At 40.8% G+C, this 16,202-nt stretch overlaps 1 protein-coding gene across 2 annotated transcripts in view; it reads right to left on the bottom strand.

The window, feature by feature from the left end:
- Positions 1-11,643, bottom strand: part of FCHO2 (FCH and mu domain containing endocytic adaptor 2) — a gene marked incomplete at both ends in the record, with an annotated part of 128,266 nt that extends 116,623 nt beyond the window's left edge. For both annotated transcript variants that reach the window (XM_080690658.1, XM_080690659.1), the window contains one exon: positions 11,611-11,643. In XM_080690658.1, coding sequence (XP_080546784.1) covers positions 11,611-11,643 — 33 coding nt within the window. The remainder of the gene's footprint in view (positions 1-11,610) is intronic.
- Positions 11,644-16,202: the final 4,559 nt, after the last annotated feature.

Below are 16,202 nucleotides of genomic sequence, written 5' to 3'. Positions count from 1 at the left end.
TATAAAATATATGCAAGCAGTTTTTTCTACAAATAAACAGTGTGTTCAACCACAAATTATAAATGCTTCTGTTTGTACATTAAAATGTCCAGTCAGGATCACTAAGAGTATTCTACAGAACTACTCATAAGATACTGCTAATGCAGAAAACAGTGATTAAAATATGTAGAATGAACGACGCTCAGCATTCAGAACTATTTGATGAAGGTACAAAAGTGACGTCAAGCCATTTGTTGACTGGCCAAAGGAAAGAAATCTGATTAAGCTTTTTAGGTACTGCAGATTGAACCCAGGAGTGTTCTATATCTGAGCTACACTTTCAGCCTCCTTTTTTTTTTAAACACGTTCTCTCTAAAAGTTGCTGAAGCTGGCCTTGAGCCTACAGTCCTCCTATCTTGGCCCCCCAAGTACTAGGACTACAAGCATGTACCACTAAACCAGCCTGATTACATTTTTAAAACATTGTTTTTCTCACCCCTCAGATATTTTTCCCTATTCTGTTAAATTATAAATCACTTTTTTTTTTTAATGTGTGTGGTACTGAGGAGTGAACTCAGGGGCATTCTACCTTCAAGCTACACCACCCCCAGCCCTATTTTTCTTTTTTTTTGGGGGGGGGGTCTGGGGATGGAACCCAGGGGCATTTCACCTTGAGCTACACCCCCTGCCCTATTTTTTATTCTTTATTTTGAAACAGAGTCTCACTGAGTTGCAAAGAGCCTCACTAAGTATCAGAGAACCGGGATCCTCTGGTCTCAGCCTCCCAAGTGCTGGGATTACAAGCCTGCACCACCACGCCCAGCTTTATTATGAAACAAGATCTCCCTAGGCTGATAAGTCTCACCGCTGGCTGAGGCTGTCCTTGAACGTTCCATCCTCCAGTCACAGCCTCCCAAGTAGTAGGGTTATAAGCCTGTGCCATGCCCAGCTAAATCACCTCTTTCAATTAGTGAAGTTCTGAGATCCATTTAAATATATATATATACATATATATTTATATACACACACATATATATACATATGAGTTCAATAAAAATAGAAGCAATATTGAGCTAATTTTTTATTTTGATTCTGATTCTATAAATTTTTATTTCCGTAACATTCTATAAATCAAAGTAACTTTTGTTGCTTTCAAAATGAAAAATAAAATTAACAATTTTAGCTTTCTCAACTAACTCTTCAATCTATGCTAAGAAACAGAAGGCTACTTTCTTAAAACTAGCATCTTGTCCTCATAAGTAGTTAAATCACCAGTCTTCCTAGGTGGAAAAAATGTGCATAATCTTAGTATGGGGGGGCTAAAATTCACAGTCTATTCATTCCACGAACACTTACACAATCACTGAAATTTTTGAAATAATACTTAATCACATGAGAAAATGCCTGAAAATCATTAGAAAATGTCAAATATGTCACTATCACTGTGAACTACATTATGATGTGAGACCACAATGCACCAATAAAACTATAAATATAAGAGAAAATGTCACCTTGAATTTTGTATTTAGTGTGTGTGTATGGTGCTGTGGAATGAACCTGACCTCCAAACTACAACCCCCGCCATACTTTATTGATTTAATTTTTGGAAAAAAGGTCTCACTAAGTTACTTAAAGCCACACTAAGTTGTTGAGGCTGGTTTTGAACCTGCAATTCTGCTTCAGCCTCCCAAGTACTGGAATTACAGGAATGTGTTACCACCACATCCAGCTGAAATTTTGTGTTTCTAACGAAAAGAGTAAAATGAGGGAGAAGTTAGAGATAACTTTTATTTTGTACTCTTCTGTATTTTACCTATCATATACTAATAGTTACAATTTAGTAAACTATTTACACTTAAGGCTACTGTTTCAACCAACTGAAAATCTTTCCTTGGTTTTAAAGTTCTATCACCACCAATTTGCTTCACTTATACATTCCTGTCTTCTCCCAGAAGTCAGGCAAATATGTTTATCATAGGTTTTCTACCTTTTATTCCTGCAGTTCCATTAGGGAGCATGAATACCTCCTTAGGTTCATCACAGTTCACTAATCACTTTCCAATTTCATCGTTTCTGACTATGGGCATAGTAACATCCTTTACAGCATTTTTACCAATAGATATAATTATAGGTCTCAGTTGCTAATGTGCTGTTGTTTTTGTTTCTCCCCATATCTGACCAATTCATGCTTATCTTTGTGGACCAGACTAATACTAAAATTCCTCCAAGTCTACTATCCATTACTGTTTCCACACTATAAAAACTGAAAGCCTAGGCCGGCTTGGTGCACGCTTGTAATCCCAGTACTTGGGAGGCTGACTGGAGGATCACAGGCTCTCAGCCAGCTTCAGCTACATAGTGAGACCCTCCACAACTTAGTGAGACCCAGTTTCAAAATAAAGAATAAAAATTAGGGCTAGCTCGGAGGTAGAATCCTCAGTACCAAAAAAAGAGGGGGGACTAAAAGACAAATCCTTTCAGTTTTGAGGATTTTAGCCAAATCCTATAAGCATCCATGGCACATATTTCCCATTGGATTTTTTAGGGTGCATCTGTAAAGTGTTCTAGAATTATATTAGGATGGATCATCTTAGAAGATACTCCCATGCCTAAAAAAACTACTTTCAAAGGGCTACTAACCAAATGTTCAGGGTGATTCAAAGCATAACTGTTTTTTCATCCTTTGCCGAAATAATTTAGTTCTGAAAAGATTAGGGTATTTAAAGCTATAAAAGAACTCAGACATCAAATTTGTATCATTTTTAATGTCAATGTGCTAAATCCTCCCTCTGAATTAAACTTACAGACTAAATCACTATCAATTTTTCACATAATTTCTCATAAAATATAGACAAAAATATAAAAACACTTTTCCCCAAAATTCTAAGTATCTCACAATAAAATGTAGCACAATTTAAAATATTATAATTTAGGAGAATCACAAGTTTGAGGTCAGCTTTAGCAACCTAGCTAGACCCGTTGCAAAATTAAAAATAATAATAATAATCATCATCAGCAGCAGCAGCAGCAGCAGCAGCAGCAGCAGCAGCAGGCGCCGCCGCCGCCGCTGCCGCCACCAGGTATGATAGCACACACTTGGAATCCTGGTACTTGAAAGGCTGAGACAGGAGAATCACAGGTCCAAGGACAGCCTCAGCAAGTAGTGAGACTCTCATCCACCTAGCAAGACTCTGTTTCAAAATAAAAATTAAGCCAGGCATGGTGGCACACACTTGTAATTCCAGCATTTGGGAGGCTGTGACAGGAGGATCTCAGTTCAAGGACAGCCTCAAATACTTAGTGAGACCCTTTGTGACTCAGTGAGACCCTGTTTCAAAATAAAGAATAAAAAATAGGGCTGGGGGTATAGCTCAGAGGTAGAATGCCCCTGGGTTTCATCCCCAGTACCACAAAACAAATAAATTAGAAATTAAAATTAAAAACAGGGCTGGGGTGTAGCTCAGAGTCTACCCCTGGGTTCCATACCCAGTACCACAAAAAAAAAAAAGAAAAGAAAAAAATAGGTTAAGGGTATATATAGCTCAGAAGTAGAATGACCCTGAATTCGATCCCCAGTATAATAATAAATAAAATAATGTTGCTCAGCACCCAAGTTCAATCCCTAATTAATAATAACAACAACAACCATAATTTTAGAGTCTATTTGTCAAGTCTAACTGTACAAAATTAGATGTATCTGCATTTTCTTTCTTTCTTTCTTTTCTTTTCTTTTTTTTTTTTTTTTTTTTTTTTGTGTGTGTGTGTGTGGTACTGGGGATGTAACCCAGGGGCATTATACCTCTGAGCTACCCCCCTGCCCTATTTTTTAATTTTTTATTTTGAAACAGGGTCTCACTGAGTTGCAAAGGGCTTCACTAAGTAGCAGCTGAGAGACTGTCTTCAATCCTCCTGTCTCATCCTCCCAAATGCTGGGATTACAAGCATGCTCCAGTTATAATAATTTGGGTAAGGCTAACTAGCCACCAATTAAACAATACATTTTTCAATTGATGCTATTTAAAAAAAAAAAAAACTAGGGGTTTAACCCTGGGGCATTCTACCTCTGAGCTACATCCCCAGCCCTATCATGTTTTTTTTGTTTGTTTGTTTGTTTTGGTTATAGTACTGAGAATTGAACCCAGGGGCACTGTACCTCTAAGCTGCACCCCCAGACCTATTTTTTATTCTTTATTTTGAAACAGAGTCTCATTAGGTTGAGGAGGGCCTCACTAAATAGCTAAGGCTGGCCACAAAACTGTGATCCTCCTGTCTCAGCCTCCCAAGTACTAATATTATAAGGGTGTGCCACCATGCCTGACTTGATGTATGTTATTTACTTGTATATACATAGGTTATCTCTGGAAAGCTATTAAGAAATTGGTAACTGATACTACCTTTTAGGAAGATGATGATGGCTGGAGATAAAGTAAGAGATTTAACACTGTATTCCTTTTTGTACCTTTTGAATATAACACCATGTAAAGTGGTTTGCAATGGTAAGTAATGTATAAAGTAAATATATATCCACACATATGCATATCTTTGTGTATATGTAGTTTGAGTATACTCTCTAAGGGGATTACATCCTAAACCGATATCCCAAAATGAGGCAGGATAGAAGAAATAATGACAAAACCACAAAATTTAGAAATCTCAAGTAACAGAAAAACTATATAATCTCAACTTATTTCCTTCCTTTTCTTTTTTTTTTGGGGGGGTAGGCAGGAGGAGAGGTTGTTGTTGCTATTGTACTGGGAATCTACATCTGAACTACACCTACAACAGTTTTTTTTTTTTTTGGAGGGGGGGGGTTGGTGTGGTACTAAGGGTGAAATCCAGGGGCTTTTCTACCTCCGGGCTATACTGCCAGACCTATTTTATACTTTATTTGGAAACAGGATCTCACTAAGTTGCAGAGAGCCTCATAAGTAGCTGAGGCTGGCTTCAAAACTGTACAATTCTACTGTCTCAGCCTTCCAAGCACTGGGATTACAAGCATGCACCACCACGCCTGGCAGTTTTTGTTTGTTTGCTGAAACAGGGTCTCGCTGAGTTGCTGAAGCTGGCTTCAAAACTTGGATCTTCTTATCTTAGCCTCCCCCATACTGGGATTAGAGGTATGCACCATCACAACCAGCTCTACTTTGTGTGTGTGTGGGGGGGGGGGGGGTCTGGCGATGGAACCCAGGGGCATTCCACCTCTGAGCTATAACCCCTGCCCTATTTTGTATTCTTTATTTTGAAACCAGATCTCATTAAGTTGCAGAGGGCCTCACTAAGTAGCTGAGGCAGTCTATGAACCACGATCCTCTGGTCTGAGCCTCCCGAATGCGTGCGCCACCATGCCTGGCTTCCGCTTATTTTCTAAAAAAAACATATTTTTAAGGCCGGGTGTGCACCAGGCATGGTGGCGCAAACTAGTAATCTCAGCATTTGGGAGGCTGAGACAGGAGGATCGCAGTTCACGAACAACCTCAGCTACTTAGTGAGGCCCTTTGCAACTCAATGAGATCCTGTTTCAAAAATAAAGAATAAAAAACTGCCAGACATGGTGGCACACATTTATAATCCCAGCATTTACGAGGCTGAGACAGGAGGATCACAGTTCACGGACAGCCTCATCTACTTAGTGAGGCCCTTTGCAACTCAGTAAGACCCTGTTTCAAGAAATAAAGAATAAAAAATAGGGCTGGGGGTTTAGTTCAGAGATAGAATGCCCCTGAGTTCCATCCTCAGTACTGCAAAAAATAAATAAGTAAATAAGTAAATAAATAGGGTTGGGGGTATAACTTGGAGGTAGAATGCCCCTGGGTTTCATCCCCAGTACCACAAAAAAAAAAAAATTTAAAGCCAGGTATGGTGGTACCTGCCTGTAATCCCAGTACTTGAGAAGTTCAAATAGGAGGATCACAGGTTCAAGGCCAGTCTTAGCAACTTAGTGAGACCCTATTTCAAAATAAAATATAAAATAAGGTGTGGGGGGTATAGCTCAAAGGTGTAATGCCCCTGGGTTCAATTCTCAGTTCCACACACAAAAAATAAATAAATGAAATAAAAATACATATTTTAAATTTTCATGTGGATAAATACCCCAAAGAATGTGTGTCAATCTCTCATCTAAGATTCTATATTTAGATTAATCAAGCAAAAACATGATGTTTTATATCCCAAACTCCTCCGAATAGCAATTCCAGATTTTTTAAAAACATTTTAATCCTCCCAGCTTACCCATGTAATCATAGACCAAAGTTTGGATATATATACCCAAGTGCTCCAACTCAAATTAAAATGAAGCCGGCCGTGATGGCACATGCTTGTAATCCCCACGCTTGGGAGGCAGAGACGGGGGATCACGCAGGTTCGAAGCCAGCCGCACGCGCTGGCTTAGGAGACCCTGTTTCCAAATAAAAAAGTATAAAACAGGTCTGGGAGTGTAGCCTGGAGATAGAAGGGCTTCCAGGAACTCCAGTACCACCAAAAAAAAAAATTTTTTTTTAAATAAAAATATGAAAAGACCAAAGAAGTAACAAACAAATGAAATAAGACTTCTATACAGATAAAGTTGAGAGAAATACAGAAAAACATCTGGATATCCAATTTGTTCATTTTTGATGTGCTGACTAGAAAAAAGCTCTAGAAAAACCCACCTAACTAAAAACATCAGTAAATTGCAATATTACATATACTAAAGACTATCTGAAGCTAGGTGAGGTAGCACTTGTCTGTAATTCCAATAATTGAGAGGCTGAGACAGGAAGAACTCAGGATTGAGGCCAGCCTCAGCAACTTAGCAAGGCCTTCAACAACTTAACAAGACCTTGTTTCAAAATAAAAAATAAAAAGAAATAGATGTGTAGCTTGAAAGTAGAATGCCCCTGGGTTCAATCCCTTGTTCAATACACACATATACCAAAAGAATATTTAGTGTATTTGTGTAAATAGCTCATATCTTATAAAGATTAGGATTAGTATGTAAAATGAGGTTCATAAGGTATTCAATTCAAGCATGTTGTGCTTATTTTTCCCCTTAAGTAATTTTTATTTACAAAATTTACTCCTCTTAATACTTCCACTGCTGAAGTAATCTGATTTTACATAAAAATATAAAACCACTTAAATTATTATAGTACAGTGTTCACATAGATAATCTCAATAACTGGAAACTAGTACTCAACTCTTCCTTTGTAAAAGACAGCTTACACAGGTATTTTTTCATTAAAATATTGGTTGATACCCTTTCAAAGATATATAATCTTTTCAAGGGCTAATGATTATTTTTATGTGTGGATTTCTATTATTGAAATTATTTTTATTGTCCTATTTTATTTATTTATTTATTTATTTATTTATTTATTTATTTTGGTGGTACTGGGAGTAGAACCCAGGGGCTTTCTACCTCCAGGCTATACTCCCAGAATTATTTTATATTTTATTTGGAACAGGGTCTCACTAAGTTGCTGAGAGCCTCCCTAAGTAGCTGAGGCTGAATTCAAACCTGTGCAGTCCTCCTGTCTCAGCCTCCCAACCACAGGGATTACAAGTGTGTGCCACTATGCCCGGTCTTGTTGTCCTATTTTAGTAGAAAAAAATATTTTCCCTTTGATTATCAATGGCACTATACTTTGTGGCAACTGTCTTATCAGCAATAAAACACCTGTTGTATAGGAAGTTTTGAACATAACTTTTTTCTTCAAAGCATAGTATTAAGTAAAAGAACTAATTTAGCATATAGTTTTATTTAAGAAAAAATAAAAAATAAAGAAGGACGTGCTGCTTTCAAAAGAACTTGAAGAGAGTTTCAATAATTCAAACTTTCCTCTAGCAAAATACCAAAACAAAAAGGTTTGTCTTTTTATGTATAGAGGGAAGACAATTAATAGGCTGGTTGGAAGCCAGGCATGGTGGCGCACACTTGTAATCCCAGTACTTAGGAGGTTGAAACAGTAGGATCACAGGTTTGCAGCCAGCCTCAGATACTTAGTGAGGTGCTCTGCAACTGAATGTGATCCTGTTTCAAACTAAAGAATAAGAAATCAGGCTGGGGTGTAGTTCAGAGGTAGAACACCCCATAGTACCATCCCAAAGTTGGTAGGTTAGAAACTTAAAACTTCAAAGGTTCCCATTATCTCATATTGACAAGTGTGTGTGTGTGTGTGTGTGTGTGTGTGTGTGTGTGTGTGTGTTTGTGTGTGTGTGAGAGAGACAGACATTGGGGGGTGGAAACCAGGGGCTTTCTACCTCCAGACTACACCTCCATCCAGCCCTATTTTATAATTTATTTGGAAACAGGGTCTCACTAAGTTGCTGAGAGCCTAAGTAGCTGAGGCTGGCTTCAAACCCTTACGCCTCACTAAGTAGCTGAGGCTGGCTTTGAACCCATGTGATCCTCCTGTCTCAGCCTCCCAAGCACTGGGATTATAAGTTTTCACCACCACGCCTGGTGACAAGTTCTTTTTTGACTGACAAGAATTATATATATTTATCATGTACAGCATGTTTTGAACTTGAACAAGTTTTATATTCTTTTGATAATGCCACTTAAAACATTGGGAAAAGTAAAATTAATATTGCAAGTTCTCTATGTAAGGTCTTATCTCCTAAGTGATCCATGCAAATTTTAAGTTGTTAAATAGACAACTACAAATTCACAGGAGCTGGTTAAATTATTTAGTTAGTTCTAGACTTCCCTAGCCCATTTAGACTCCTCTAGAGTTTTTAATGCTCCAATTTAGGGCTTTCAGCTCCAATTCCAAGGTAGAAAGTAAAATAAAATTTATTTTACTATTTGTTCTCAATAGTAGAAATGAAGACAAAGACTGAAACACAAATTAGACTTGGAATTCTCTCTAGATTTCAGATAATCAAGTTTCCCCCCATTCCTCTGTTAATAGAGAAAATCAAAGAGCACCAAAAGCATGTACAAAAATATTTGGAAAAGCATTGTTCAAAATAGCCAAAAACAACAAACAAAACTATGTTCAAAGTTCAATTAGTAGGAAACAAAATATCAATGTTAAAAAGTTAAGATACAATGTAGGATGTCAGCAAACTTAAAAAACATCAATGCACCAAAATCTGCAAAATATTCAGAACATCAATTTTTGAACAATTATAGATTTATAAAACTGTTTCTAAACTGCCACTGTAAAACCTAATGTCTAAAATTGATAGTTTAATCCTAAAATTCATATGAAAATGCAAAGACCTAGTGTCTCGGCTTCCCAAATGCTGGGATTACAAGCGTGGCAGCTTCAAGACAAAATATCTTGAAGAAGAAAAAGCCTGGAAGACTCACAAAAAAATTATAGTAATCAAAACAGTGTGGTAGTGGCTGGCATAAGGATAGACAAAAAGAATAAAATTGAAAAACCAAGAATAAATACATACATCTATGGTCAAGTGATGTTTGATAAGGGTGCCACAACAATTCAATGGGGGAAAAGAAGGGCCTGTTGTTCAACAAATGGTGCAGAAACTAAGTATCTACATGCAAAAACATCCTTGCACCACACTAAAAACTAACTTCCATTAGATCACAGTCTGAAATAAATGACCTAAAGCCATAAAACCCTTATAAAAAGATGTATAATTCGTAGATGCAATAGCAAAAGCACAAGTGATAGAAACCTTTTTTTAAAAAGCAAAACTTCACCAAGACTTCATCAAAATTAAAAACTATGTCCTTCAAAGGATGTTATCAAGAAGTTTAAAAAGCCTGGTGTGGTGGTGTACACCTGTGATCCCAGTACTTGGAAGGCTGAGACAGGAAGACTACAGGCTCAAAGCCAGTGCCCTGTAATTTAGCAAGATCCTGCTTCAAAATAAAAACCAGAGTGGGCGTGTGGCTCAGAGGTAGAAAGCCCCTGGGTACCAGTAGCCCTCCCCAAAAAAAGCCCAATGAGTAGAAAAATATTTCCAAATCGCATATATATATATGTAGAATATAAAAAGATGTCATAAATAACAAAAAGACAACTCGATTTAAAAATGGACAATGGAGCTAAACAGATAATTCTCCAAAGAAAATATAGAGTAATAAGCACATGAAGATACCATTAGCCATAGAGAAATGGTACTTCACATTCACCCATTATTATAATTAAAAAGATAGATCTTATGTGTTGTTGAGCATGTGAAAAACTGGAACCCTAAAATATTGAGCTGGTGGGATCATAATTCTGCAGCTACTTTGAAAAAGAGCTTGGCAGTTCCTTGAAATGTTAAACATAGTTACCATATGACCCAGCAATTCCATTCCCAAAAGAAATGAAAACATATGTTCACACAAAAACTTGTACAAAAATGTTCATGGCAGCATTATTTATAACCAAATAGTGAAAACAAAATGTCCATCCCTGATGAGTGAATAAGTAAAATGTAGACTATAATATTATTGGGCCATAAAAATGAATTAAGTACTAATACACACCACTTATGAAAGAACTTTGAAAAATGATGCTAAGGGAAAGAAGTCAATTACAATGTCCTACTTATTAATAAGTCCCAAACAGACAAATAGAGACAGAAAATAAATTCGTTTCATAGGATAGGGGCAAGTGGGAAAGGGAGAGACTGCTAATAGAAGATTCTTTCTGAGGTGATTAAATTGTTCAAAAATTGATTCAGATTATGATTTGTGCAACTCTGAACACGTGAGAAACACTTGATTTGTATACTCTAGACAGTGTATTGTATGGAATGTAAATTATAAGTCAATAAAGCTGTGAAAAAAAGGAGTCTATATGTTTGTGGAAAACATGAAACATTCAAGATAAATAACTGTAACTCATATGATTACTAAGGAAATCCATGCTTGAAACACTTAGAATTGAGGATTTAAGATACACTCCGTACTAAAAGATTAGTCCTTTACACATTTCTAGGTGCTGACTAAAATGGAATTACAGCAATTGCAGCTGTCAAGACATAAAAATGAGATTCACCCAAGATATCTGAGTAAACATGTTTCTTTCCCGTACTTGGCTGAACTGTGTACTCCCATTACAACAATACTGCAGAAAAACACGGGGAGCCTGATAAGCCATACGCAAAGAAAACTAAGAGGAGAGGTGTGGGAAGAATGAAGAAGGGGGTTTACCCTCCCCCCCGGAGTTCAAGCCCAGAGTTCAGTTACATTAAATCCAACTTTGATTCGCTTTGTGAACAGGCCTCGAGCCAAAGTCCTGGGCGCAGACCCACGAGCCGAGCTGCGAGGCCGGGAGGAAGTGCGGCCCCGCACGGGGCTGCGCGCGGGCGAGGGCGGCCGGGCTCCCGGCTCCGGAATCCGCGGCTCCCGGCTCCCGGCCGGGCCCGTCCTCCGCGCCCAGCGCCGGCGCCCGGAGCCTCCCGCGGGGCCGCCGCGCCTCCCGCCCCGCCCGGCGCTTTGTCCCGGCCGGCGGCCGCCCTCGGTCCCGCCGCGGCTCCCGGCCGCGCTGACAGCGCCCGCGCCGGGGAGGGCTCGCCCGCCGGCCCCGCCGACCCGCCAGGCGCGACATCGCGGCAGGGCGGGCGGAGGACGGCGCGGGTCCGAGGAGCCGCCGCCGCCGCCGCCCGAAGCGCGCGCAGGCCGAGGTCGGGCGCCGGGAGCCTCGGGCTCGGGAACCCAAGCATTCCCCAAGCTCCTCCGCTTACCCAAAAATTCTCGACGAAATGCGCCATGACCATCGTGCCGCCGCCGCGCCGGGCTCCGCGTCCGCACTCGCCCGCCGCTGTGTAAACACGGACCCGGCCCCCGGGCGCCCCCGCCTTTCGCCGCCGCCGCCGCCGCCGCCTTCTTCGCCGAGGCCGCCGCACCCTCCAGGGCGCATGCGCCACCTAGCGGCCGCCGCGCCGGGAGCCCCCCCCCCCGCGCGCGCGCAGTGCGCATGCGCCCTGCAGCCGCGCCTCCCAGCCGCCCGGGCGCGGCGCGCGGAGTCCGCTCTCGGGGGTCGTGAAGGACCCGACCCGGGAGGCCGTCTGCGCCTTTACGCCGCCACGGGTCCTCTCCCGGAGACCCAGCTAAGAGGAGAGCCCCGCCACTCCAGGATTCCTCCTCGCTAGGCGCGCTCCCCCGCCTTCGAGGATCGAGAGCGCTCCAAAGTCTGGGCACGCTGGGATGGAGGAAACTTGGCCGCCGGCCACCCTGAGGAGACTGGGAAACCTTTGGTCAACAGGGTGCCTTTCCTTAACCGGGAACTAAGAAGCAAAACAAAACTTTCCGAGGCCGGAAAGGGTGGGAACGCCCTGTGTCGCCTGGAGCCCAGGAGCTGCGGGGGACCCGGCCCCCAGGCCCGCGGCCGGCGACCTCCAGCACCGGAGCCCCGCCGGCCAGGGCAGGGGGAACGCCACCCGCGGCGCCGGGCCCCACCGGGGCTCGTCCCTACCAGGACTTGCTCGTTAATCCGTGGTTCTCTTAGCAACTTGAGCGTTTGGGTGGGAAAAAAACGTGTTTCAACATGTCTCGGCCTAACAAACTAAATCCCCTTCCCACACTTTTCTTAACAAGGTTTAAAAAAAAAAAAAACCTCCTGTAGAGGTCTAAATCTGCAGTTCTTGAAGCCAAGCCCTCACATAGAATTGGTGTAGCTTTAACTCTTTCACACACCACATCTCCTCAGATCTTCTGATTTCAAACACAATGAACACGATAATATAAGTAACTGTGTCTAAATGGGAAATTATCTTCACCCATTTAATAAAAGTAAAAACAATACTTTTCCTAGTTCAAACTGTAAAGTGTCGAATAGACAAACTAGAAAATGCTATTGTGGTTATTTCCTTTTAAGAATGTCTTTGAAAAAGATATGTAATCTTAAGGAGATGAATAGGGGTATAAATGAAACAAGATTGGCCATGAGTGGGTATTTGTTGGAGATGGGTAATTGTAATTCACTGGACAACTCTAATTTGTATATGTTAACTATTCTGTTTCTTTAAAAAGTCTTCACAAGCCGGGCGTGGTGGCGCAAATTTGTAATCCCAGTTTGTAATCCCAGCATGTAATCCCAGCCTTCGGGAGGCTGAGAGGCTGAGACCGGAGGATCACGGTTCAAGGACAGCCTCAACTATTTAGTGAGGCCCTTTGCAACTTAGTGAGACCCTGTTTCAAATTAAAGAATAAAAAATAGGGCAGCGGGTGTAGCTCGGAGGTCGAAAGCCCCTGGATTCCATCCCCAGACCTGGGGGAAAAAAAAAAAAAAAAAAAAAAAAACCGTCTTCACAACACTTATTTACACTTCTTGAGGAAAGTCACACTGAGAAATATGCTTGATGCTGAAGAAATTTTTAAAAACTCGGCCATCTAATTCACTCTGCAAATGACATTAAATTGCTATTCTCTTAGGTCTTAACAAGAAAGGTCCCTATCCTGAATGGGGTGTTTTTAAGGGCCTTGCAGATCATACTTATTTTAAAAATTACATAAGTTCCTCTGTCATTAATGATCTGCTGAACACTGGCCCATAACCATAAATCCCCTCTGCCATGACCAACATTATTCAGGCCCCAACAAAACTCTTGCTCATATTTCTTGCCCTATATCCTCAAAACAAAAAGTGGACTCCAAATGCAGTGAAAATTTGTGGATAGTATGGCTACCCACATCAAAGATAGATTGCTTTGAAGTTCAGGCAGAATTTGAGCAGAAGTGCTTAGGTAAGAGAAAAGTTAACTTGTTAAATCCTTCCTCTCTGCTTGAATGCAATAAATTCTATTACAAAGTATGCTTCCTCAGTAGTATCAAGCATTCTAATTTGTGGTAACAATACTGACTAGCATAGTATTCACAGTAGTTATACATACTGCACTGGCCCCTACTTGTACTCTTACCTCTGGTCTTATAAACATCAGGGATAAGTCTGCTGTGAAGATAAATATTCTGTATATTTCAGGTATTTCTAAGGTTCATTAGGACCCAAACACCATGTGTTGTTAATTGTCCAGTATCTAAGTTGTGTAACTTTACAAACAGTGATTAGGTGACTACATTTCAGATAAGATGGTATAGTATAAGAAGAATGTGGGTGGTATCAGCCACCTTCTGTCCTCTCATGTGAGGTTTCCAAGGATGCACAGATACTCTGGCAGAGCACAGATAAGGGCCTGAGTGCGTAACTCACTCATATGCCAAAAAGTATTTGTGCCACACACACTTGGACTTTGCTTATCCAAATACATTTTGAAGTTGTTAAAAACTGACATAACAACAGTGTAGACATCATTGCCTATGATACCTGTCACCTAATAGTCCCTTAGTAAATGTTCAGTGAATGAATGATTAAGCCTATCATAGGAACATCAAGGGGGATGAGTCTGTGACTGTGCAATGACTCCATTCTTTTACTCATGCTCTTTACTAGATGCTAGATCTGTTTACAGGAAATGGCATTATGTAGATCCTACTTGATTTAATTTTCTCATAGACTTTAAATATTCTAGAAAGCATTTCTTTTAAGCTTGAGAATAATTCTGAAACAACAGAGTATCTTTTGTAATAAAAACTGTGTGTGTGTTGTACTGGGAATTGAACTCAGGATCATTCACCTCCGAGCTACACACCCAGCCCTATTTTATTTTTATCTGTTTTGAAACAGGGCCTTGCCAGGTTGATGAGAGTCTCACTACTTGCTGAGATCGTCTTCGAACCTGCGAGCCTCCCGTCTCAGCCTCCAAAATACTGGGATTAAAAGCATGTACCACCATGCCCGGCACAAAAATTTTTTTTTCCATACTGGGGATTGAACCCAGGGGCATTCGACCTCCGAGCTACACCCCATGCCCTATTTCTTATTATTTATTTTGAAACAGGGTCTCCCTAAGTTGCGGAGGGCCTCACTAAGTAGCTGAGGCTGTCCGCAAACCGCAGTCCTCCAGTCTCAGCCTCCCAAATGCTGGAATTACAAGCATGCGCCACCACTCCAGGTAAAACAGAATCTTTTCTAAGTTGTTGAGGGCCTCACTAAGTAGCTGAGGCAGGCTGCAAACCTGCAGTCCTTCTTTGTCAGCCTAGAAAAGCTTTTTAATTGAAAAAAATATTTAAGATTTGATCTAGCAGGAATTCTCCCTTTGGAAAGGGACCCTTAAGCAATTTGGCCTTCCATTTCTGGTGTCCTCATTACCACATTTTCTTCCACTTTGGATCTCTAATTATATCTACCACCAACACATTGGCTTCCAGAATATGCTGTTGCTTTCCACTAAATCCTGGCCTAAACATCTAACTCAAACAGTCCTGTACTGTTAAAATATAACTTGATAAGTGGTAGCATTTAAGAGAGGGGAAAATCACAGAAAGTAACCTGGATCTAGATTGTTTGGCTTATAAAATATGACTTTTTCTCTGAGATTTAAGGGCCCAATCTCTTAGGCAAGGCATCCAGAAAATGTCCACTTTTCTATTCCTTAATGTGGTCTCCCATGTCTAATCCTGGAATCACAGCTCAAAGTACATTATTCAACATTTAGTGCCAAAAGTCACTTCCTCATAACTGCATTGACAACTATTTCCATTTCAGAAAAGTTGGCTATAAAGTAAAACACATTTTCCTATTTGTTTTCATTATAGTGTGTGCATGTGTGTGTGTGCGCACGTGCGTGTGTGTTTTACTAGAGGTCGAACCCAGAGGCATTCTACATCTGAGCTACACTCCCAGCCCTATTTTTTATTCTTTATTTTGATACAGGGTCTCACTGAGTTGAGGAGGGCCTCACTAAGTTGCTGAAGCTAACCATGAACCTTTGATTCCCCCCCCATCTTAGCCTCACAAGTACTAAGATTACAATGGCATGCCACCACGCCCAGCATGTTTTCAGTATAAGTTTGCAGATGTACTTCCACTTGTTCCCAGGATGAGAGTGGCAGAGGAGAACCTCCTGTAAACTTCTCCTGTTTCCTAATAATTTCTTCAAATGGCAGCATCCTGTGCCAGGTGCAATAGTCCTTCTCTTACTCATCTCATGCTTGACAATAAAAGGCAAAAGAGTTATCCTCTAAAAGGCGGAAGAGAAATAGGCAGATCTCAGAAGTTTGGGATTCTCTTGTTTTCCCCCACTCGATAGCAGCATATTGAAAGCAAAAGTTTTATGCAAAACAGAAAGAAAAGCAAAAGCTTAGCAGATGGTAGCTAGGCAGGCTGCTGTGTGAGGGCCAAGAGGTAGAAACATGTTAATCGAACTGCAGAATGGAGCTAAATGTATTCCTGCATACAACCTTCTCAGTCCAGAGTGGCTGTCCAGGCACACCTCCC

This window comes from Muscardinus avellanarius (assembly GCF_963383645.1).
Source record: "Muscardinus avellanarius genome assembly, chromosome: 1".
Taxonomy (NCBI): domain Eukaryota; kingdom Metazoa; phylum Chordata; class Mammalia; order Rodentia; family Gliridae; genus Muscardinus; species Muscardinus avellanarius.
Note: the sequence above shows the minus strand (reverse complement) of the source record. Positions and strands in the feature narration are given on the sequence as shown.